The sequence below is a fragment of the Hyperolius riggenbachi genome, chromosome 3 (assembly GCF_040937935.1).
Source record: "Hyperolius riggenbachi isolate aHypRig1 chromosome 3, aHypRig1.pri, whole genome shotgun sequence".
Lineage (NCBI taxonomy): Eukaryota > Metazoa > Chordata > Amphibia > Anura > Hyperoliidae > Hyperolius > Hyperolius riggenbachi.
The window spans coordinates 292,031,666-292,057,045 of NC_090648.1; the positions used below are offsets into that span (position 1 = coordinate 292,031,666).

Consider the following 25,380-nt stretch of genomic DNA (forward strand, 5'->3'; position numbering starts at 1 on the left):
GTCTTTATTGGTATCCTGTTCACAGTGGCGTACCTAGGGCATTTGGCACCCGGTGCTGGGTATTAAGACACCCCCCCCCCTTAAAAATGGGCGTGGCCACAACCGGCAAAAAAAATGGGCGTGGTCATGACCGGATGAGGGCGGAGCTAACTGTAATTTAAAGTATTAGCTAGTATAGTTGCCCCAGTATAGCTAGTATAGTTGCCCCCAGTATAGCTAGTACAGTTGCCCCCAGTATAGCTGCCCCAGTGAAGCTAGTATAGTTGCCCCCAGTATAGCTAGTATAGTTGCCCCCAGAGCTGCCCCAGTATAGATAGTATAGTTTCCCCCAGTATAGCTAGTTTAGTTGCCTCCAGTATAGCTAGTTTAGTTGCCTCCAGTATAGCTAGTTTAGTTGCCCCAGTATAGCTAGTTTAGTTGCCCCCAGCATAGTTGCCCCAGTATAGCTAGTATAGTTGCCCCCAGTATAGCTGCCCCCAGTATAGATAGTATAGTTGCCCCCAGAGCTGCTCAGTATAGCTAGTATAGTTGCCCGCAGTATAGTTGCCCCCAGTACAGCTAGTATAGTTGCCCCAGTATAGCTGCCCCCAGTATAGCTAGTATAGTTGCCCCAGTATAGCTAGTATAGATGCCCCCAGTATAGCTAGTTTAGTTGCCCCCAGTATAGCTAGTTTAGTTGCCCCCAGTATAGCTAGTATAGATGCCCCCAGTATAGCTAGTATAGTTGCCCCAGTATAGCTAGTATAGATGCCCCCAGTATAGTTGCCCCCAGTATAGCTAGTATAGTTGCCCCCAGAGCTGCCCCAGTATAGTTGCCCCCAGTATAGCCAGTATAGTTGCCCCCAGTATAGCTGCCTCCAGTATAGCTAATATAGTTGCCCCAGTATAGCTAGTATAGATGCCCCCAGTATAGCTAGTATAGATGCCCCCAGTATAGATAGTATAGTTGCCCCCAGAGCTGCCCCAGTATAGTTGCCCCCAGTATAGCTAGTATAGTTGCCCCCAGTATAGCTGCCTCCAGTATAGCTAGTATAGTTGCCCCAGTATAGCTGCCCCCAGTATAGATAGTATAGTTGCCCCCAGAGCTGCCCCAGTATAGCTAGTATAGTTGCCCGCAGTATAGTTGCCCCCAGTATAGCTAGTATAGTTGCCCCAGTATAGCTGCCCCCAGTATAGCTAGTATAGTTGCCCCAGTATAGCTAGTATAGATGCCCCCAGTATAGCTAGTTTAGTTGCCCCCAGTATAGCTAGTTTAGTTGCCCCCAGTATAGCTAGTATAGATGCCCCCAGCATAGCTAGTATAGTTGCCCCAGTATAGCTAGTATAGATGCCCCCAGTATAGCTAGTATAGCTGCCCCCAGTATAGCTAGTATAGATGCCCCCAGTATAGCTAGTTTAGTTGCCCCCAGTATAGCTAGTATAGTTGCCCCCAGTATAGCTAGTATAGCTGCCCCCAGTATAGCTAGTATAGATGCCCCCAGTATAGCTAGTATAGTTGCCCCCAGTATAGCTAGTATAGTTGCCCCCAGTATAGCTAGTATAGCTGCCCCCAGTACAGCTAGTATAGCTGCCCCCAGTATAGCTAGTTTAGTTGCCCCCAGTATAGCTATTTTAGTTGCCCCCAGTATAGCTGCTCCAGGAGTGGGGAGGCAGCGCTAGAAGGAGGGGCAGTGGGGGCAGCGGCGGGGAGGGGGGAAAGATCCCCCCCTCCCTCACCTGGGTCCCCTCTTTCTGCCTCTCTTCTCTCCAAATGACAGCGGGGGCAGCGGGCAACTTAGAGTAAGGGCGGGAGGGTGGGCGGACAGAGACTACTCACTTTACGTCTGCGTTCCAGCAGCTGGAGCGCTCCGTCGCCGTCACGTGCCTCTGCGCCTCCAATGCGTGTCACAGCATTGGAGGCGCAGAAGAGGCACGTGACGGCGACCCAGCGTTCCAGCTGCTGGAACGCAGAAGTAAAGTGAGTAGTCTCTGCCCCCGCTGTCATTTGGAGGGGAAGAGAGGCAGAAGGAGGGGACCCAGGTGAGGGAGGGGGGGGATCTTTCCCCCCTCCCCGCCGCTATCCTAGTCACCCCTCCTTCCAGCGCTGCTCTTCCCCTCCTGCACTGTCTGCAACAATGGGGGGTCGTGGCGACACCCCCCTGGCTGGCTGTCACCCGGTGCGCCACGCCCCCCTGTGCCCTATTGTAGGAACGCCACTGCCTGTTCATGAAGGTTCTAGAGTTTTTATTCTATTTGTATGTTTGTTTTCGTACATCAGCTTATATTTTTATAAGTGTGAAGAGACCCTTCTTGTCAATGGGAAACCAACTGGTGGCCACCAACCTACATCACACCTGACTGTGAACCAACGCACTCCACATGAGAGGAGAGAACAGACAGGTAGTGGGGTCTATAGTTGGATGGGGAATAAAGGTATAGACTCTCAAAAGGAACCCAAAGTGAGGCATATGGTGGCTACTATAGTTATTTCCTTGTAAACAATGCCAAACACACCCTTTTTGCAAAACCATGCCAGATGCCTGGCAGTCACGCATGCAGCTAATCCAGTCAGACTTAAGTCAGAGACATCTGATCTGTATATTTGCTCTGGGTCTATTGCTAGGTACACACTATGAGATTTTCAGGCAGATCAATTATTTACAACATGTCCAATCTGATTTCCTATCGATTTCCCACTGTCTTCCGTTCACTTCTATCGGAAATTGATCGGAAATAAGACAGGTTGGAAATAATCGATCTGACAGTAAATCTGCCAGAAAATCTCGTAGTGTGAAGTGTAAAGGGGCCCATACTCTGGTCGATTTCAGCGATCAATTCTATCGAACCGATTGATCAGAAATTGATTTTATCAAATCCATTGATCGATTGATTTGCAGCTGATTTCAATCGATTTGATCTATCTGACAGGATGGAAAATCTAGGTCGATCTGCTGCTGGCAGCAGATCCATGGCCCATAGAGTTGCATTGGATCTAATGGTCCAATAATGCATTTAGATTGATTTCCAATAGATTTAATTCTGACAAATATTGGAAATTTGTTCTTTTAGCATGTGGCACACATCAGGTAGATTCCTGTTAGATTCGACTTGACAGGCATATGACATAAATGTATCTGATGGTCGAAGCTGCTACAAATCTATAAGCGTATGGCCACCTTAAGAGGCAGAGGATCAGCAGGACAGCCAGTCAATGTGCATTGTTCAAAAGGAAATAAATATGTCATCCTCCATGTGTCTCTATCCTAAGGTTCCCTTTAAACCATGACACCATAACAGCCGTATTTTACTTGTGTAATCTGAAGAGTGAAATAGAGTTACTGTGGGTTGTTGAATGTTTCATTTAGCCTTAATTTTTTCATCAAAACATACAAACACATATAGATCTCTTACCACATTTAACAAAGGCGAATGCTCGGCGAGTCAGCACAGGCGTCTGCAGAAAGGTTCTCACTGAGCAGCCAGTAGTGCAGATTTTCTCCAATAAAGAAAAAAAAACAAAAACACTTTTTTACTTTTTCAGGTTTAAACCTTTCAGAGCGAGCAGTATCTCTTCATTACTGATAAACAGCAGATCTAAATGTTAATGATGTTATTTATCTGTGGACATTAGCTTGTAGAGTCTCTAATTTATCTGAAATTAAAATAATAATTTTGCCTAGCAGGGGTATATTGGAACTGAATAAAGACCAGCAATACCCCTGCAGGGCACCGGTTATGTCCGAATTACATTGTAATTCATTTTATTATTGCATTGCCTGTGTGTTGAAAAATACAAACATTATAACCTGAGGGGGCATATAACAAGGTATGATGCTGACAGCATGCTCTTATCTGTTAATTCACTTACTTAGAGAAGATTAACAAAGCAAAGGAAAGGCTGTAATGAGAAGAAAGTGAATATCTAGAGTATATGTAATGACTTGCAATTGTTCTGCATGAATCCTGATACAGAGTTGAAAGAGCTCCAATTTTGCAAAATGGCATCATTGTGGTTGAATGGATAAATACGTACAGAGAAAATCCAGGCAACTGTGTTGACTCTCATACTTTCTATCATCGTTTTTAATATATTTGCTTTACTTGATGTTTTCTTAATCCATTTAATCATTTGGTATAATTTGCCTTTTATAAATGTTGTACACAGTGATATTAATTTGCCACAAGGTTTTTATTTTGGAGCTTCTGGCATGATGGGGCTCATTGATATGGCAGAGTCTGCAGAGGTGACAAGGATGGAGGCGGGATTTTGGGTGACTGGATTTTGAATTTAATGGAATTCAATAGAAACCTAAAGCCAGCCAAGACCAGATTCATACGTTTTGTGCCTCTAGGCTAAGTATGTTGTGGCACCCCTTTTTATGTGCAGCAGTGCCCCTCCCATTCCATATGCTGGCCCCTCCTGCATGCATAACCTTCATATATGCAGACCCTATCATTCATAAACAGCTCCTTTAAGGCATCAGTTTCCCCTCTCCATGTGTTGCTGCCAATTTTTAGCCCCCTCTTTCTTGAGGCAAACCTCTTTTCATATCCAGGTGCCCCCTTAGGCTGCAGCTGCCCAAGGCCCTGGCCTTTCCAGAAATACAGCCCTGAGGCCAGCGGTATAGGGAGGCTGCCTTGTTTTTTCCATTTGTTTTAAATATTATTATTATTATTTTTTATTTATATAGTGCCAACATATTCCGCAGCGCTTTACAAAGCACAATAAGACGACAAGGGGAACATAGATATACTAACAAATTGTAAAACAGAGTTCCAAGCAGCACCAATATTGTGACAAAAACAGTAAACATTAGGAGGAGGACCCTTCCCTTGCGAGCTTACAATCTAGTGGGAATATTTAGTTGTCTGCCTGACATGATAATGTCAAGTGATCTGCATACTTGTTCCAGGTCAGTAATTGAGAACATGCTATTATTATTATTGTTGTTGTTATTATCATTATTATTAAAATAGCAGTAAATCTAGTATTTTTCGAAGAGAGCGCAGAATTTAGCAAAGACACCATCTATAGTTCTTTCACCTCTGCTCTAATGTTGTTGGAGTTCAAAGTAATTGTTTATATGCAGCTAGTCAGGAAAACCACACATATGGAATATTCCCTGTCTGGGCATTAACCAGTTGTTGGAGCAGCGACAGTAGATCTACAACCCCTGAGACTTCACCTTAGCTCCAGTGGTGTAGATATACGTACCTTGATGCAATTGCCTGCCGTGTGCACTTCCATCGCCAACCATTAGTACACTGATTGGTGAATGGGAACGTGTTCCCAAAGTCGATTAAAGTTCCTTTATTCAACTGTGTAGGGGAGGGAGAAGGTACTAAACACCAGGGAACTGTATAAGGGAGTGAAGAAGAGCGCCACTAGACACCAGGGAACTGTGTAGGGAAGGGAGGGTGAGCCATTAGACACCAGGGAACTGTACAAGGGAGGGAGGTGGCCACTAGACGTTGAGGTTGGATCGCGAGTTGGTCCTAGTGTGCTTTATTTGTCAAAAGACTTGAAAAAGTACACTTAAATTCCTATTAAAACCCAAACCTGATCACAGCAAATTCTGATTACAAATGTGTCGATTATTTGAACTGATTAAGGTATATTCACTGTTTTCATAGTGGTGGATTGAATGCCAGCTTCATTAGGGGTATGTATATGTATATAAAATGAAGAAGCGGCGTGACGGCCGCGGAACCGGTGGAGTAGTCCACCGAGGGCCTCTCCTTGCCACCACCACTCCTCCTGGTCTATGCTAACCGGCTAAGTATACCTCAGTACCTTTGCTCACTGTATCTTTGCTCAGTTGTCTGTCTTTCTCAAACTTCGCTTTTCAGCACATGTCCATCCAGGAAACTGGTCTAACACTGGTGTATATCACACAGGTGTATTGTCATTATTTAGATTTTTGTCCAAACTTGATATTTTTTGTACTGTTTGCACTATATTTGCACTTTGTATTTCTCTTGAGGTACTGAACCCGGGTTCATATGGTGTTGGGGTGCTCAGGTATGAGCAGCCCACACCATTCATAATCATATATTAATTCCATTGATTTGATTCCATTGTTATATTGTGATGATTATGGACAGAACTTAATATAATAGGATTGTTTGTGGTGGCTCCTGTTTTTAGTGTTTTTAATAATATTTTGGAAGCTATATATTCAATAAAGTGTTATATGTTTATACTTTTCCATATATATGTGTGGTGCTGCTTTCATGAGCTTAGTCCTCTCCCCATTCAACAGTTTACATTGCTCTAGCACACACATGGGTTTTTGAGTGCAGTGAACCTCCTTCTATATACGTACCTTGATGCAATTGCCTGCCGTGTGCACTCCCATCGCCAACCATTAGTACACTGATTGGTGAATGGGAACGTGTTCCCAAAGTCGATTAAAGTTCCTTTATTCAATGATCACGACATCAGTGATAAGTAGTAATAAAGTTATTGATGAATCAATGGGAGGATCGCTAAAATGCGAAAATTGCTCTAGTCCATAAGGAGAACACCATCTGTAGTGGTTAATGGATTGATCAGTTCAACCTCAATCGACATTTGATAGTTTTTTGTTAATGCAGCATGAAGATCAAAGTAGAAATCGAAAGACTAGAAAGCCATCATGAATAACCAGATTTAAAGTGTAACTCAACTTTCACAAACAAAAAAAGATTCTCACAAGATCAATTATTCACACATTTCATGTAATTTAAAACAATATTCCAAATATATCTCTCTGCTCCTGAGCGTTCTGCTTTTACTTTTCATGTCCTCATCTGTCTAAATGTTGTCACCCCTTTCATGTCCTCTTACTTTTTTTTTAACTCATTATGGACTTTTTTTGCTTTCTAATTCAACTACTTGGCCTAATGTCCTCTTACTTTTTTTTAACTCATTATGACCTTTTTTTGCTTTCTAATTCAACTACTTGGCCTAACATAAAAATTAATGCGGACAACACCCTTAATAACCATGTCCATCAAGCACTCTGCTTAGAGATAATATGTGATTCAGCACTCTAACGATAACCACCTTCTATCATTTGCAACAACAAAAAAATTCCATAGATCCATACCTTCCTGATGTAGGATGCAGCTAAAATGCCCCTATCTTTTCCTGACTGTACTGTTAGAGCACCCCTGCTCTGTAGTCTATAAATCAATTGGCTGGCACCACTTCAGTCGATCCTGAATCCTATTGCTAAACTCTTTTATCTCTATGATCAGTTCTCAGATGCTGCTCCTCTTTGTCAGGCTCATCAAACTTGGTTCTTACTCTCATCTGCAAAAAGCTCTTGATCTTGTGTGCTTTAATAGTTGAGTCCTTGTGGTGCTGCCCAAGATTGCAGAGTGCCAAGAATGACTGCTTGAGCTTTACACATTCCCTATTTATTTGCTTATTTCTAAATGCCAATATTTTTATACCAAGTAGGGTCCAAACCTGACTGGAGACATTTTAGGACACAAACCTTACGTATGGAAGAGTCATGTAATGCTTTAGTGTATTGAAGTACAGCTTTCTCGTGTTGATTTATGTTTTGGTAAGCAATACCCAGGTGATAATATGTTTCATAAATCTGAAAAGCAAAATGATACTATTATAAAAACAGTCACTCTGCTGTAAAAGAATCAAGCATGAATCCACATTACTTGCAATGAAGCTTTATGGTTAGGGGTGTCTAATTAGACTGCCATTAGATAGAACATACAATAACCTTCAGGCAAAGTTTACAGTAGTAACGCACACTTTCTGAAGTTCTCATTATAGAAATTTTACTTTAAGGTTGTTGAACCTTTCACTGTATGAACACGAAAGACAACGGCCAATATCGTACTAAGTTTCCTCCTAAGGGTATGTTACCACTAGAACATACATGTCAAACTCTGGCCCTCAGGCCATCAAATTTGGCCCTCAATTGGTTTCCCCACTTTGCATTATGTTTGTCTCACTCTAGATCACCAGGGAAGCTATATTGGAGGTGAATCCCTAGATCGTCAGGGAAGCCATATGGGAGAAGGAGGGGGAAACACTAGGCACAAGGGAACTGTATAGATGAGGGAGGGGGGCACTAGACACCAGGAAACTATACAAGAGGGAGAGAGGCAACTAGACACCAGGAAACTGTATAGGGGAGAGAGGTACTAAACACCAGGGAACTGTATAAGGGAGTGAAGAAGAGCGCCACTAGACACCATGGAACTGTGTAGGGAAGGGAGGGTGAGCCATTAGACACCAGGGAACTGTACAAGGGAGGGAGGTGGCCACTAGACGTTGAGGTTGGATCGCGAGTTGGTCCTAGTGTGCTTTATTTGTCAAAAAACTTGAAAAAGTACACTTAAATTCCTATTAAAACCCAAATCTGATCACAGCAAATTCTGATTACAAATGTGTCGATTATTTGAACTGATTAAGGTATATTCACTGTTTTCATAGTGGTGGATTGAATGCCAGCTTCATTAACCACTTCGGACCATAGGTTTAAACCCCCCTAGTGACCAGGCGATTTTTTGCAATTTAGTGCTCTGCAGCTTTAATAGCTTGCTGCAGAGTGATACCACTTAGCAAACAGATGGATCCACCCCCTGTTCTGCCCACCAACAGAGCTTTCTGTTGGTGGTCTCTGATCGCTGGTGCAGGGTTTTGGTTTTTTTAATTAATTGTATTTCTATTTTTTTTTAAATAAAATCATGCATTTTTTAAAATTTATTTTCCCCTCCCTCCCCCCTGACAGCCAATCAGCTGGATCTCAGCCTATGAGAACGATACTTTGTTTTTACCCTCCAAGGGACAGCCGAGTGACCTGGCTGTCCCCAGTACAGCGCTGCCCAATGTAAATAGACGGCGGTTTTGTAGTCTAACAGTCTGATAGTGCCGATCGCCACTGGCAGATTGTTGATGGAGTGGAGCTCCATCATTCAAGTGGCGATGCGCGCGCAATCCCGTGCAAAAATTCGGCCCAGGACTTGACGCCACGCGGTCCTGGGGCTGCCACCTTCCCGACGCCTATTGGCGTTACGCGGTCGCGAAGAGGTTAAACGAAATCATAGTATGTGGGCTTTCAGCAATTACCAACTTCACTTTTGGGTTTATCAGTAGTTAGGATTTAACCTTTAAGGCTTTCCTGTGTGGGGGCTTCCAGTGTTTTTATAATTTATAACAAGAATTATTATGTATAGAGTGTGATGATTCCTTTTATTGAATGCTAGTTAATTATGTAGGGAGCGGTGTGCCAGAGAGGCATTCTATCTTAGAGGAACATTAACTTTATTCAGGAAAATCACTTAGCATGTCATGGTTAATTTAGTGCAGTAAGATAGGAAAGATAAAACTACAGCTGTGCTCTGCCTCTCTTTAGGTGTGTTTCAGAGACTGAGTTTCCTAAAACTCAATTGAATAAACATTCTATGAGAACTGTGCATTTCCCAGCTCCTACCATTTTAAATCCAACTGGAAGATCAGAGCCGGGACAAGGCCCTCCAGCACCCAAGGCTGAGACACCAAAGTGCGCCTCACCACGCCTCACACCTCACGTACGAGAGGAATCGGCGCGGGAGAATTGGGCGCTGAACACAGCCAGTATATGGCTGATCCTGCTGCTGCACAAGTCCCGGCCATGTTATATTCCCCCTCCAGGCCGCCAAGGATGGTGGGAAATGAAATAATTTGGCTTCCAGCAATTGCTGGAAGCCAAATTATTGTGTTTTAAAAGTCTTCTGACAGCGCCAAAGTTGCTCTCTGTGCGCCTAAGTCTCCTGCGCTGGATTCACTATGTTCGCAACTGATTGCTATTAGACTAAGAGTCCCCCCCCCCACACACACACACACACACACCTTTATCTCTAGTTATCTGGCTTTCAGTCACTGCCATGTATCTCTATTTCTTATTTCTCTCTGCTTCAAACACAATAGGGGAATGATAACACTGCGCCCTGAGGGCTGGAGCCTCTCTTGCCTATGCCTCGGCCCGGCTGTGTGGAAGATTTTTAGTTTTACTATTGGATGGTGTACAAAGAGGTCAAAACCTATTTGGGGTTTTTATTGCTGTCTACATCCCAATACTAGAAAATTTCCATCACTGCCTGTCCTTAGAGGAAATGAGTTAAGACTCATAAACCTACTAGAGTGTTCTCGGTCAAGGAGGATGGTCGGGCTGTCTCAGATGACAATTTAGCATGTGTACAGCTATCCCCTGAGGTCTGCCAAGATCGCTCAACGATTTGGCTTTGTAGATCTTTAACCTCCTTGGCAGTAATCCCAAGTCTGGCTTGGGGTAGGTGCTAGGAGGTATACGCAGAGCCTGTTCACAGCAGGCCTCTCCCGGGATCCAGATGTTGGCAGCAAGTCTTCTTCCAGTCCTCAGAGGCAATTGATTCTTCGAGTGAGTTTCCTGTTTGCCACATGACAACAGACAGTGATCTCACCATAGGGGTCGGAGGGTGGTGGGAGAATTGCAGCACTGGATCCCTCTTTTAGACACTAAAATCCAGAAATAATCATACCACCAGGGAGGTTGACCAACAATCGGAAGTCAAGTACATTGTGCGCCTTCTTACCCAGCTAGTGGTAGCTGCTTTACCACTCATGGCACCGTCATCCCTTCCTAATAGATATAGAATGTGTCATTCAGCTATTGCATCTATACAAAATTGGGGCCACACAGGATTGAGTTTAATTCTGCTGGGCAGCACAAATTGAGTGCAAATTATGTGTATGCACCTTTAAGGTGGCCAATAATGGTAATAATATGGTAATTCAGACAGGAAGAAAAAAATACCCGGCTAGTCTGTACTGCAAACAGACTGACAGATGTCATGCTTAAAAAGAAGTGCACTTACTTTGAAATTCATAGCTGACTTCAAATTAAAAATGGAGAGGTAATTTTAATACAATTACATTGCAAAAAGATTTGTGTAACATTATAGCATGATTATAGCCAGGGGCATAGCAATAGGGGTGGCAGAGGTTGCGACCGCATAGGGGACCTAGGACCAGGGGGGCCCCGAAGGGCTCTCCCTCAACTACAGTATTAGCTCTCTATTGGTCCTGTGCTCATAATAATCACTTCTATAGATACTTTGTATAGTGGTAATCATTGACAAACTGTTCCCCATCCCCTCCTTGCACCACTGACACTGTAGTTGCCATTGGCCGGTTTTGGTGCGTCGTATCAATTATTATGTATAGAGTGCTTGGGGGGCCCCATTGTAAAACTTGCATCGGGGCCCACAGCTCCTTAGCTACGCCACTGCTTATAGCATTTTTTAACGAAAGAAGAATTTTGCCTTGAGTTGAGGGATTATGTTTTAGCTGTACTTTCTACAAGAGGATTGACACTTCCTCAAATGATCCCCCCTTTGGATGCCCGTTTTATACATCAAGAACAACCCAGATTTTTTTTTTGCACTCTTTAATTACGAGTTAAAGTATCTCTATACATAATGGTGTTTTTACATACCAGCTGCTTTTGATGGAAGTTCATATCACCATGTTCTGTGAAACACTTTAAACATAGAATACGCAATAACTTCTCATAGTGTTCCACAGCCTAGATGTAAAAGAAAGATAAATATTCCTTTCACATTTCTATTTATGCAACACAAAAGATAGAGGTCATTCAGCAATGTAGGTCATAGCTGAGCAAGGGCACTACTAGGTTTTGGGCAGCAGAATTGTTAGATATAGCCTCTGCACTTTTTTCAACATCCCCTTCACCCCTTGTGCAGTTTGCATTGGTATATTTTTGTATCATTCTGAATGGCACTTGCTCACTAACCTGTCTTTGTGCTGAGAGCTGTGATAGATGTTAGAGAATGCGCTGGAGACTGCCCACTGCAGTCCCTAATTTCTATGCCAACCTCTGCATTGGAAGAACCTTCATTTGTAATGCAGAGGACGTAATAACTGTATTGCTAAAGCTAAGATATTATAGTAGATCTGCTTGTTTTAGGAAATATTATGGCTGCAGTTATTATATGAGGAACATCATGGCTACACTTGTTATAGCGGGCATGATAGTTTAGTTGCACTTGATATTAGAGCTGTGCTTGCTATAGGATAAACTTAATAACTGCACATGTTAAAGGCAATATGTGCTTGATTGATTAGGGACATTATGGCTACATTTGACATAGGAGAAACACTATGGCTGTGCTTGTTACTGAGGCAGTATTATGGCTGCATATGTTATTTATACTGTATATTGTTATCATTTGCTATAGAGGACACATGGTTTCAACAGTAATACTGGAATGCTGGGAAATTTAGTCTGGCATCTACTCTTCTTCCTACCTCGAGTCACAAGATTGACCTTCTCACAGGTCAAATCCTTAGACAAGAAGAAATAGCTGAAGAGAAGTGTGCCAAATGCATTTGGCCCATGACACCGATATTCTGTCCACCACTTTACATCCATACTCAATTTGTATAGACTTAATTAACCCTATCCGTGAAGACTAAATTGTGCAGTACATGCATGTCCATACACTGCCATGTGTACACAGGTATATCAAAGCTCTTTAAGTAACCACTTCACCCCAAAACAGTTTTTACCCTAACGGACAAGGGCGATTTTCACCTTTCAGTGCTCATCCCTTTCATTTGCCAATAGCTTAATCACGACTAATCACAATGAAATGATCTATATCTTGTTCTTGTTTTTTTTCACCAATTGGGCTTTTTGGAGTTCATATTTGTTTTCAGTAATTACTTTATTGTCTATGCATCTATGAAAAACAAGGAAAAAATGAAAAAATACACTATTTCTCCAATTTCATCCCCTATAGTTTTAATATAAACACTGCTACTGTGCATAAAACCCACACATTTTATCTGCCCATTTGTTCTGGTTATCACAACATTTTAATTATGTCCCTAGTACAAAGTACGGTGACAATATAGTATTTGGAAATAAAGGTGTATTTTTTCTTTGGGTTTTTCTTTCACTATTTTCACATGCACGGGAATGCATGTGCACACACGGGAGCGCACATGTGCACGCGCAGGGGCGCGCACAGCGGCAGCCATGGGCATCCGCACATTGGGCAAAATGGGGCATGCGCCTCCCCCTGGCCAGCCACCTGAACCCACAGGAGGGGCAGCAGGGACAGCGGCTGGGAGGGGGGCCAGACCCCCCCCACCTCCCTCACCTGGGTCTCCTCCTTCTGGTGCTTCCCCTCTCCAAATTAGCAGCGGCAAACAGAAGCGGGCATCAGCGGGCGGAGAGGAATTACTCAACTTTTTCCTGCGTTCCAGGTGATGGTATGCAGCGCCATCGTCACATGACACTGGTCACCGCCTTCTCCACCGCTCTGTGCTTCTTGATTAGCGGAAGCACCGTGAGCGGCAGAGAAGTCAGAGACCAGTGTCACGTGACAATGACGCTGAGCGCCATCGCCTGGAATGCAGGAAGAAGGTGGGCAGTTCCTCTCCGCCCGCTGATGCTCGATTCCAGGTGAGGGAGATGAGGGGGGGTCTGGCCCCCCTCCCTGCCGCTGTCCCTCCTTCCAAGCTTCCCCCATACTGGGGGCAACTATGCTATACTGGGGGCGACTATACTAGCTATACTGGGAGCGACTATACTACCTACACTAGGGGCAACTATACTAATACAGAGCAACTATACTACCTACACTGGGGGTAACTATACTAGTTATACTGAGGGCAACTATACTACCTACACTGGGGGCAACTATACTAGCTATACTTGGGGCAACTATACTCTTTCTGCCTTTCTGCTGTCACTCTCTCTCTCTGCCTTTCTGCTGTCTCTTTCTTTCTGCTGTCTCTTTCTCTCTGCCTTTCTGCTGTCTCTCTTTCTGCTGTCTCTCTTTCACTGCCTCTCAACTCACTCTCTCTCTCTGCTGTCTCTCTCTCTGCCTTTCTGCTCGCTCTCTATGCCTTTCTGAGCTCTCTCTCTATGCCTTTCTGCGCTCTCTCTCTGCTTTTCTGCTCTCTCTCTCTCTCCACTCTCTCACTCTCTGTCTATGCTCTCTCTCTCTCTCTCTCTCTCTCTGCTTCTGCTGTCTCTCTCTCTCTCTCTGTTTCTTTCTGCTGTCTCTCTCTCTTTGCCTTTCTGCTCTCTCTCTCTCTCTCTGCCTTTCTGCTTGCACCCTTTCTCTCTCTCTCTGCCTTTCTGCTGTCTCTCTCTGTCTTTCTGCTGTCTCTCTCTCTCTGTCTGCCTTTCTGCTGTTTCTCTCTCTCTCTTGCCCTCTCTCTCTCTGGCTCCCTGCTGTCCCTCTCTGCTGTCCCTCTCTGCCTTTCTGCTCTCTCTCTCTCTCAGCTGCCACTCTCCTTCTCAGCTGTGTCTCTCTGCAGTCTCTCTCTCTCTGCCTTTCTACTGCCCTCCCCACATATGGGCACCCTCCTCCTACCCACTGGCACCCCCTTCCTGCCCATTGTCATCCTCTCCCACCCACTGGGACCCTCCTGCAAAATCTGGGGTGTGGCTTAATGCCACACAGGGGGCATGGCTTTAGTTTCCCTGTCACTACCTAAACTGTGGGGCACCTGTGTCGGAGGCACTTGCAATCTAATCCCTACCATAGCCCTAGTCTAATGCCCCACCATTGCTAAGTTCATGTAAATTTGGCTCCACCTGAGACCACACCCACATCGTGGTTCATGGCCACGCCCATTTTTCGGTGCTACACGTGCCGCATGACTCCAACCCCCCCATTTTTGCACCCCCTGGAAAATTTTATGCGGACGCCCATGGCGGCAGCAGCACTGTCTGACTTATAAAAAAAAGTCCTGGAGCCATTAACCTCCTGAGCGGTATGGACGAGCTCAGCTCGTCCATCACCGCCGGAGGCTGCCGCTCAGGCCCTGCTGGGCCGATTTTCTTCAAATAAAAAGCAGCACACGCAGCCGGCACTTTGCCAGCCGCGTGTGCTGCCTGATCGCCGCCGCTCTGCGGCGATCCGCCGCGAGCAGCGGCGAAAGAGGGTCCCCCCAGCCGCCTGAGCCCAGCGTAGCCGGAACAAAAAGTTCCGGCCAGCGCTAAGGGCTGGATCGGAGGCGGCTGACGTCAGGACGTCGGCTGACGTCCATGACGTCACTCCGCTCGTCGCTATGGCGACGATCTAAGCAAAACAAGGAAGGCCGCTCATTGCGGCCTTCCTTGTTTATTCTGGGCGCCGGAGGCGATCGGAAGAACGCCTCCGGAGCGCCCTCTAGTGGGCTTTCATGCAGCCAACTTTCAGTTGGCTGCATGAAAGTTTTTTTTTAATTAAAAAAAAACCCTCCCGCAGCCTCCCTGGCGATCTCAATAGAACGCCGGGGAGGTTAATAGGCTCTAGCAGGACTTTTTTTTATAAGTCAGCTTGTCATTAAGTGGTTAAGCTGATGTTAGAATAAAATTTTCTCCTGGACATGGGGTTTACAATCACACCTTATAAAAACCCCAATAAAAAGTATTGAAACATACAATCACACCTTATAACCCAAAATGTTTGTAGCTTGTTATTGACAATTTCCATTTAGTATTTGCAGGCATCCATGTAAAAAGGGCTCTACAGTAATTTGGGTGCCAGAGTTGGCCACTAGCAGAATGTCAAAATGACTGCTATTAGGCTTTTTAATTACGGTAGTAAAATATCAGTAATTTTTACCAATATTTTGCTATGACCTAACCTGACCTCATTCTCACTTGAGCCTTCCCTCTATCGAGCAATGCCTAACCCTAACTGACCACCCCAAGCAATGCTTAACCCTATTTTATGGGAGGCCTGAGGAGCTCCATAAAATATCAGGTGCCAACCATCCCCAGTGCCCAAATTACCTGCTTCTCCAGGAGTATTGTATGCTTTTTAGCACATTTCTGTAGCCAGATAGCAAGTCTTGGTAAACACACAAAGGGTATAAGTGAGAAAACTAGTAGGATACATGCAGATTAGTGCCAGTTGATACATTAAATTTTGGTAATTTTCAATTTTTTTATAGAAATAAAAGTAGTCAAAGTACCTTCTGCCATTGCTTGGAACGTTCACTGAGAATTGCAGTGCACAAGTGGCCTTGTGCCTTCTGTTGCTGAATCCATGCTTGTCTTGAGGTGGACATCTGCAGAAAAAAAATGGAGAATGAAATGAACTTCAAACGTGCACTAGACACTAATCTCTTTCAATGCTTGATGAGTTCATGAATGTAGTTGCTACAAACGCTTGTTGTATTCTCACAGTACCTTAGATGGCTCTGCACGAAGGTCTTTTCCATAAGAAAATACCCTTCTCTCTGCACGATCAGGACTGCAAGAGCGAAATCACAAGGTATATTCTGAAACACTGCTGTTCTGTGCAAGTGAATTTAACTAGATAAGCAAATAGAAATGCCACAGTCTCCATGGTTAGTTCCAACCACTGCACACAGTGTGCAGGACTAGCTTGCCATGCATTTTCCTCTGATTAAGACCAATGTAAAACAAGCAGTAAAAGTACAGTGTTTACCTTCTGGAGCAAAGCATGACTGGACAAGTAGACTATCTGCTTGTGAGACATTTAACAAATGGATAGGGTGACTGGCTGCAGAGTATTTGTTCTGTGATTAGCTTATATCATCAAAGGAGTTATGTATATTGCTAAGCAGTAGAGTCAAGCATGTGTAGGAGCTAAGATATCAGGAATCTGAGATGCAAGCAGATTACTGTACCAGAACTGGCAATTTGTAGTGTTATATGATACACTAGTCTGTGATATGATACACTATTACAAAACAACTGCTGCAGTCATTATATAGAAAGATTCTCATTACCAGAAATCATAAAACTAAGATAAGGTATTAAAAGTAAGGTATTAAGATAAACTCATGATAAGGTATTTTACTATTGTGATTGTTGAGACGTGATAATATAAATATAATGCCACTCTGATGAACGGCTAAATCATGAAATTGGTATTTAGCTGGTAGATACATTTGATTGGGTACCATAGAAAAGTCATTGCCGGACCCCTGAATTTCATTGCAGGCCCTGTAGATTTTAAAAAGTAGCTATTATTACTATAAACTAAGACATTTTGAATCAGGATGATGCCAGTTATTGGCTATCTAATGGTATCATCCTGATTGAAAACGTCTTGCTTTTACTGATAGCCAACACAGTAAAACACTCTCTACTGCTTCTACTATAAACTAATAACATCTAAAGTTCAGATAGAAGTGTCTGATTAGATACTGAAAACAATTTCAGAAAGGCTATAACTACCTGGATGACTTGCCTGTGCTGAGACCCATGTCCGACTGTACTATGGCTGGTTAGTGGCTACCCAGACAATTCACATAATCCAAGCAATAAGGAGCCTATCTTTATTCAAACTCATTTTGCAGATGTCTGTTCGTTATCTGACTTACAGCTATTATTATGAATGATTTATATAGCAACATATAGCAATATACCATGAGTCAGTTAACTTGAACAACTGATATGTCTATGAGCCTGAACACTCTTGGTTCTTTGTTGTCTGCATGAAGAGAATTATCTGTACGTACAAATCTCTGTGTTTTATAAACTTCATCTGAATGGAAGACATAGTTGTAACCATGACGAAATGTCTCCTACAAAATAAAAAAGATGTTGTGTTGAAACTACTCTATCTTTCTTGGGATATTACATTTGAGACTTTAATTACAAAATGCTGCGTAGAATGATCTAAAAAGAAATAAGATCTATGTTACTGCTTCTTGGGCCAAGCACATTGTTGTTCTCCTTACAACACCAGCTGCTCATTGTCCCTGATCCCCTCTCCATAGCTTAGGGACACATTTGTACAGCACTGGGCCCAAACTGTCACTCCAAAGATCAAATACTAGTCCCTGTAGGCAACAAACTTTGCACATGTGTACACACCTTTACCGACTGACGCACTTTAGTGAAATTTACAATATCCGCTGTAAAATATGCCATGTTCACCCTCGGACAGTTTCACCACCCTCAGGCAATAACAAGTTAAAATCAAGTGGGATTTAAAAAATAAAATAGGATCAGATCTATACAGTGGTACATGGGGCTTACTGTGATCAGCACTGAAGCTAAGGGTTGGTTCATTGGCTCACACGGTACGCTGAAAAATTGAAGCATTTTAATTGGTTAGCTGTCCTGCAGCAGTGCATTGCAAAAAAAGCTTTCAGTTAAAATGTGTAGATGTGAACACCAGTCATTTCCCAATTCATTTTAAGAATGCCCCCCCCCCCCCATGCAGAAGATGGACATGGATAGAGATGGACATTTTTCACCTGGGCTGCACATCAGTTGTCTGGTCAGTTATAACGGACAGCAACTGTTTCAGCATGAAAGGACCCTAACAGCAATAGATTGGCAACTGTCTGTCAGTATTTGTTCAGATGAAAGTAGTGACATCAGATCAGACTAATCACATCATTTGTAATGGGTCCCTTAAACACTATTCTCTATACAGTACACTTCATGTGTATTGAATCATTTAAAACACTTTGGGCCTGTTACATTAAATTGCGGTATTATTGCTGTGCACAGACATTGCATAGCAATATTACCTTTACTATCATTACCCTTACTACGCTTACACTTGCTGTGGTAATTCGCATTACTGATGCCCTGACCTGCTTGGTCCAGCATTTCACAAAATAGTAAATTGCTCTCTGCAAGCAGGGAGGTTTCCTACCTCTCTAAAAGAAGGAATCATCAAGCCCCTTCTCAAAAAACCTTCCATGGATCCAGATGCTATGAGCAGCTACAGACCTGTCTCCAACCTCCCCTTCTTAGGTAAAGTTATTGAAAAGGCTGTCTATCTGCAACTTGAAACCAGGCTGTCAGTAAACAACATCCTGGACCCTCTACAATCTGGCTTTAAGAAACACCACAGCTGTGAAACAGCCCTCATCCAAGTCTGCAACGATCTGCTCATGGCAAGGGACAGAGGGGAATGCTCCATCCTAATCCTGTTGGATCTCTCAGCTGCTTTTGATACAGTTGACCATGAAATCCTGCTTAACAGACTGCAGGAGTACTGTGGCATCAGTGGATCAGTCCTCCAGTGGTTCAGATCATTCCTGACTGACAGAACACAGAGAGTATCCCTAGGACCTATAATGTCCAAACCTGCACCTCTACAATTCGGAGTGCCACAAGGATCAATCCTATCCCCTCTGCTGTTTGCAATCTACATGTTGCCACTCGGTACACTTATACAACGACATGGCCTGACGTACCACTGCTACGCCGATGAAACACAGCTATACCTGTCCTTCAAACCTGGTGGAACAGACCCTACCCCAAAAATAAACTCTTGCTTAGCTGAGCTTCAGGCATGGATGAATGATAACTGGTTGAAACTGAATGCTGACAAAACTGAGGTCCTGTTTGTCCAAAGCCAGTGCTCGCCATCAAAACAGCTCTATCCTAAAGCAACACCAATCAGGATTGGGAATTCAGACATAAACAGCTCCAACCTTGTGCGCAGCCTTGGCGTACTAATCGATGGGGAATTGAGTTTCAGAAACCAAATTTCATCTGTAGTTAAATCTTCCTTCTTTCATCTGAAGAACATTGCAAAGATTAAACATCTGATTCCCCCAGAGGATCTTCAAACCCTAGTCCACGCCTTCATCACATCACGGCTGGACTACTGCAATGCCCTTTATGCTGGCCTCCCCAAAAAAGACTTGCGTCGCCTGCAATTAGTGCAGAATGCTGCTGCCAGATTGCTAACAAACCAGCCTCGCCACTGTCACATTACACCGATCCTTCGCTCACTGCACTGGCTACCAGTAGAATGGAGAATACTCTTCAAGATTGGACTGCTGACATTCAAATCCCTGCACAATCTGGGCCCTGGATACATGAAGGACTTGCTGAAGCTGCACCACACCTCTCACAACCTCAGATCAGCAAGTTCTATAAACTTGGTCACTCCCAGAGTGCACCTCAAAAAATCTGGAGACAGAGCCTTCTGTCATGCTGCCCCTACTCTTTGGAACTCCCTACCACACCCAGTAAAGACAGCACCATCCCTGGAGCTATTCAAATCCAGACTGAAAAGCCACCTGTTTAGCCTGGCATTTCCAGATTTATAAAATTCTTCCCCTGTACCACGATGGTCGGAGCCATGCTTATGCGCTTTGAGTCCCACGGGAGAAAAGCGCTTTACAAATGTTATTTGTTGTTGTTGTTGTTGTTGTACTGATGGGCATTACCATTAGTATTGCCTTTTACCTTAACATTGGTCAAGCTAGTCGAGCACCGTAGGTTGTGCTAATAGTGAAACACGCGGTACACTGCACTTGGTAGTAAGAGTAATATTGAGGTGCGATGTCAATTTTACTACAGTTTTGTGCATCAGGCCCCTATTCAATTTAATTTTTCTCCTGATTTTTCTCCTAGATTATATTTTCACACCTTATCAATAAAATGTCTTTTAAGCTCCAGCAAGCGAGAGAATTCATTTTGACTGGCATTAATTTTGACACCTTTGGGTGGAGAGCAGCAGATGTGCGTCACGAGGGCTATTCTTGAGAGATTTCATGCTGAAATCGATTGGGAACCAGCCTGCAGTATATGGGCAGATCTCTCTCCAATCAGATTCAATCAGAGAGAATCTTTCTCTTAGTCGATCTGCCTGTATATCGCTAGATGTATGGGCACCTTAAAAGTATTTTTAATCATTTTAATAAAAAAAAAAAAAAATCTCTAGGCCGATCAAAAATATTTTCATCCACTGATATACAGAGATAAAGAACTGAAATATGTTTGTCACACTGATTATCTGCATGCAACTCAGATGTGACTCACCCTAAATGAATCATTGTTTTTGTGCATTAAGTTACAAATGGAATGATGTGTTCTTCTGTGTGGAGCCATGGCCTGGTGACGTACAAACACACTGAGCTATTATAAGATTAGCAGGCATGTTTTGATTGTGTGGTAGTTACTAACAAATTAGTGTCACAGCAGTTACTGGAATAGGCAGACATAAAAGGGAACGGATACACCTATGCCGGCTCATTAGATTCATTTTTATGTTTAATTCTGTAATTTGGTGACCTGTATCAAATCACAGTTACTTCCAATTAAAAAATAGCTGGTTACAGACACTTTTAAATTGTGAGTGTTAATAACATTATTAAAAATATACAGTGTACCAGAAGGGAATAAAGGGGAGATTCATTTGAATTCTAATAAGGAAAACAGAGGTTCTGCCAAACATTCTGTTACATAAAAGAATGGAATCCCAATTATGATAATGAACAGGCTCACACCCCTAAAGTTAACACTTGGTTATTTCGGATTTAGCAGTCGCGACAACCAACAAACATTGTGAATAAAAGATATTAATATTGCTGTGGAGAAATTGTTTCACTCTTGTCCTCCAAATTGTTTTAATTCTGTTTTGTTTTTGACTATGGACTGTACATAAAAGTTCCCACTGCATCTCAATGGGATTCAAGTCAGAACTTTGACAAGGCCACTCAAAATCCATAATGTTGTGTTTTTTCATTCATTCAGAAGTGAAGTTGCTCTTGTGTGAATTGTTGCCTTACTGCATAACCCCCCTGACTGAGCCAGTCATGGCCACGTGACAGACTTTCTCCTTCAATCATTTCTAGTGATTTCACATGGTTAGTATGGGTATTGGTGTACTTTTTACTTCAGCAAAACAAACAGGCATTCAAAAACTGTGTATTGTGTTTTATTTGGTTGTCTTATGTATAATTCAGAATTTGGTTGGAGATCATAGGCAAAAATATTGGAAATCAGGAAAAAGCAAATGCTTTTTCTCACATATCCCCCATGTAGTCCAGATGTTCCACTTATATGTTTAACATCAGGCTCATTAAAACAACTGAGCCATAAACATGTATGACTGGATCTTTTTAAACACCTGGCTTATTGTAAAGCTAAAAAATGGAACAGACATGATATGATTTCATATATGTGGTCCTTGCAGACAACCTCTGCTAACCATTTTACAGGCAATAATATCATTTTAACAAGTTTAAATATATTGTTTGATTGCTATTGCTACGCTGCAGATAAGCCTACACCATAACTTCCTGCCCATGACTCTCTTCTACTCCTCCACTTTTCACAGATGTGTGTGCTCACTCAGCCAGTTAAGTAGTGTTGGGCGAACAGTGTTCGCCACTGTTCGGGTTCTGCAGAACATCACCCTGTTCGGGTGATGTTCGAGTTCGGCCGAACACCTGATGGTGTTCGCAGGGCCGGATTTGTACTTACCAGTGCCCTAGGCCTGCTGTCACCAAGCGCCCCCCAACCCCCCCCCCCCTTCCCCCCCGCTACCACCACCACCAAAAAACATTCTGTCCAACTATCTGACTAGCGATCACTGGTTTGAATGGGCTCATTTCAGTTGTGCTGCTGTGCCCCTCATTGAACAAAGAATCAGTGGATGCTCTGTCCTCTCACGATGGAAATTTGCGCTCCTGCTCGAATGTGAACAGCAGCCGATAGTTTTCTGGGAATGCATACTTGAGAAATTACGCTGATGTATGATCGGTACTCGTCAAGAATGCATAACACTGTACCGGCCTTGGTTGCTGTGCACATCTGGGCAGGAGCGAGAAATTACAGGGAGCGCAAGTGGCCAGAGCATGCGCTGCTTCTTTGTCCTCTGTGCGGCTGACTGCAGTTGGAGCCACAAACAGGTGGCAGGGCAGTGCAATGGAGAAAAGCCCAAACAAAACAGAGGACAGGTAAGTAGCAAACATCCTGTCAAGACCCACTTTGGATGTTTGGTTGTAATTAGTGTGGACCTGAACTCAGAACTTCCTCTCTGCTCTAAAAGATACTCAACAACATAACCTTTAAAGAAAAAACATTTCTTTGTTACAGCTGATACAAATCCTGCAATAAATAGACAGTGTGTCTAATTCCTACTTTCATGGAAGCAAATATATTAACATCTTGTGCTTTAAAATAAGCTTATATGCTGTGGCAGCCAGGTGACACAGGGAAGATATCAAATTTGTGATTAGACACAGATGTGGAAGAATTCGAAAGGCTCTCTAAATACACACATGGTGCATGTCTCTGCATGGTTTCCTTCTGTCCTGTGCAAGAGTTCAGCTCCACTTTAAAGCATCTGAATGACATTTATTTATATTTGCCGAAAAATCTACGTATCTCTTTTGAATGCTGAATGTACATATGGCGGTGTGCTTTAACATATAGACAGTATACAGGAACAAAGTCTGAAGAAGGCTTATTAGCAGAAAGATTACTCTTTTTCTTTTAAGTCAATAAATGGTATCATCCTGATTCAAAACTCTCTGCTTTTGCTGATGGCTAAGATGGTACAACGCTCTAATGCTACAGGAAAGCAGAAGGATGCCAATTCATACACACTAGCATAGAGGTAGTAACAGCTCAGGTGACAGTGACAGTTATACAATGAAAGGGAAGCATACAGCATTTTTATTCCAGGCTGCAGCAGTTCGCATAGATGGTCAGAGATGAAGGACAGAAAATGAGTCAGGAAAGAGTTAACTTAAGCAGAGACCAGATCACTGGCTAAGAAGAAAAGAAAGCAATAAATTAGGCCTAGATAAGAAAGTGTAATTTACAACTGCTGGGGTCAGACAGTGTCACAGCTCTAAAAGAGAAGGCAAAGAAACTAGCAGAAATGTTTGTGAATGCCTGCATTAGAACTCAGCGGAACTTAGTTTTATCTTCTTTGTAATGTAAATCCCTGGTATTTCTCACATACACTTGTACTGTATGTCGATCCATATAAATAATTGGATCATCAGGTGACAGTTATGATTGATCCTGATTGTTATAACACATCAGGAAGTAATGGCCCATACTCACGAGGGACTTTTGTCGCCTCAACACGCGGCGCGCGCGTGTTGCGGCGACAGGTCGCCCGTGAGTATGGGCCGTTGCACGCGCGCGCACCCCGAACTGTCGCCCGTCGCTCTTGTCGCCATGTGATTGAAAGTTTCAATCGCATGGCAACAGTCGCCGCCGCACCTCCGCCGCAACTGTCGCTGGTCCGCGTGAGTACGCGGACTAGCGACAGCAACCTCCATAGAGATAAATGGAGCTTCCGGCGGGGGGAGGAGGAACGTCGGCGACAGCTTCCGTCTCGCCGCTGGTCCCTCTTCCGCGTGTGTACGCGGAGGGACCTGGAGAGAAGCTGTCGCCGGCCTGTCGCCGGCCTGTCGCTAGCACGCTCACGTGTGCTGGCGACAGGCCACTTCTGCAGCCCGTGAGTACGGGCCATAAGAGGTGCAGGGATTGGGGAACTTTGGAATTCCTTTATTAGTGCAGAGCAGGGCGCTGGCTGGCTGCGCTGCGGGAACAGAGGAGATGATTTACTTTGACATATGACCTCTTCTCTCTCCAAGTCATGCCGCCCTTCTGATCTTATCTGATTTTATCGCCCTAGGCCGTGGCCTCTGTGACCTTTGCAGAAATCCGGGCCTGGGTATTCGGCCAAACCGTTCGGCCACATGGCCGAACTAAGAGCGCATGGCCGAACGGGTCACGTGGTTCGGACCCGAACGCGCTCTGATTGGCCGAACTGTCACGTGGTTCGGGTAAATAAATACCCGAACCACGTCATATCTCCGCCATTTGTCTGTGGGTTTAGCTTTGGGTAGGCAGGCAGGGTAGTTCGCGCTCCAGCCACGCTAGCCAGGGTCCCCCCAGTCATAGTGTCGCTGCTGGGAATAGTAGTACACCGCTCGCTCAGCCACACTATATAGCATTCTGTTTACTGCCACTCTGTGTTCCTCGCTCAGCCACACTATATAGCATTCTGTTTACTGTTCTGTGTCTGCTGGGAATAGTAGTACACCGCTCGCTCAGCCACACTATATAGCATTCTGTTTACTGCCACTCTGTGTATCTCGCTCAGCCACACTATATAGCATTCTGTTTACTGCCACTCTGTGTCTGCTGGGAATAGTAGTACACCGCTCGCTCAGCCACACTATATAGCATTCTGTTTACTGCCACTCTGTGTACCTCGCTCAGCCACACTATATAGCATTCTGTGGCCTTCTCCTCCTGTGCCTCCTCCTGTTCCATCACGTCTGCTGCTGCTGGGTTAGCGTTTCCGGTCCCTGTTTATTGAACCTCTCATCTTTATTACATTTATGACTGCATGGCGGCAAAAAGCATTGCTATATCCGCACGCTATTTGTCCTCATGCAAGGCCTGGGATGCTGTGTCTCAAAAAGCGTGGCATTCTCCTCCTGCGCCTCCTCCTGTTCCATCACGTGTGCTGCTGCTGCTGCTGGCCTGGGTTAGCGTTTCCGGTCCCTGTTTATTGAACCTCTCATCTTTATTACATTTATGACTGCATGGCGGCAAAAAGCATTGCTATATCCGCACGCTATTTGTCCTCATGCAAGGCCTGGGATGCTGTGTCTCAAAAAGCGTGGCATTCTCCTCC

General features: G+C 43.9%; 1 protein-coding gene across 7 annotated transcripts in view; it reads right to left on the bottom strand.

The window, feature by feature from the left end:
• The window catches only part of LOC137563699 (uncharacterized), a 99,745-nt gene extending 81,496 nt beyond the window's left edge, over positions 1-18,249 (bottom strand). For 2 of the 7 annotated variants that reach the window (XM_068276494.1, XM_068276500.1), the window contains exons 1-6: positions 17,190-17,396; positions 16,173-16,236; positions 15,956-16,051; positions 11,451-11,540; positions 7,464-7,571; positions 3,391-3,475 (exon numbers count right to left, since the gene is read on the bottom strand). In XM_068276494.1, the coding sequence (XP_068132595.1) occupies positions 3,391-3,475; positions 7,464-7,571; positions 11,451-11,540; positions 15,956-16,051; positions 16,173-16,236; positions 17,190-17,218 (472 nt within the window). In that variant the 5' untranslated portion in view covers positions 17,219-17,396. The other 5 variants (XM_068276497.1, XM_068276495.1, XM_068276496.1 and 2 more) reach the window with 5 other exon arrangements.
• Between the last annotated feature and the right edge of the window lie 7,131 nt (positions 18,250-25,380).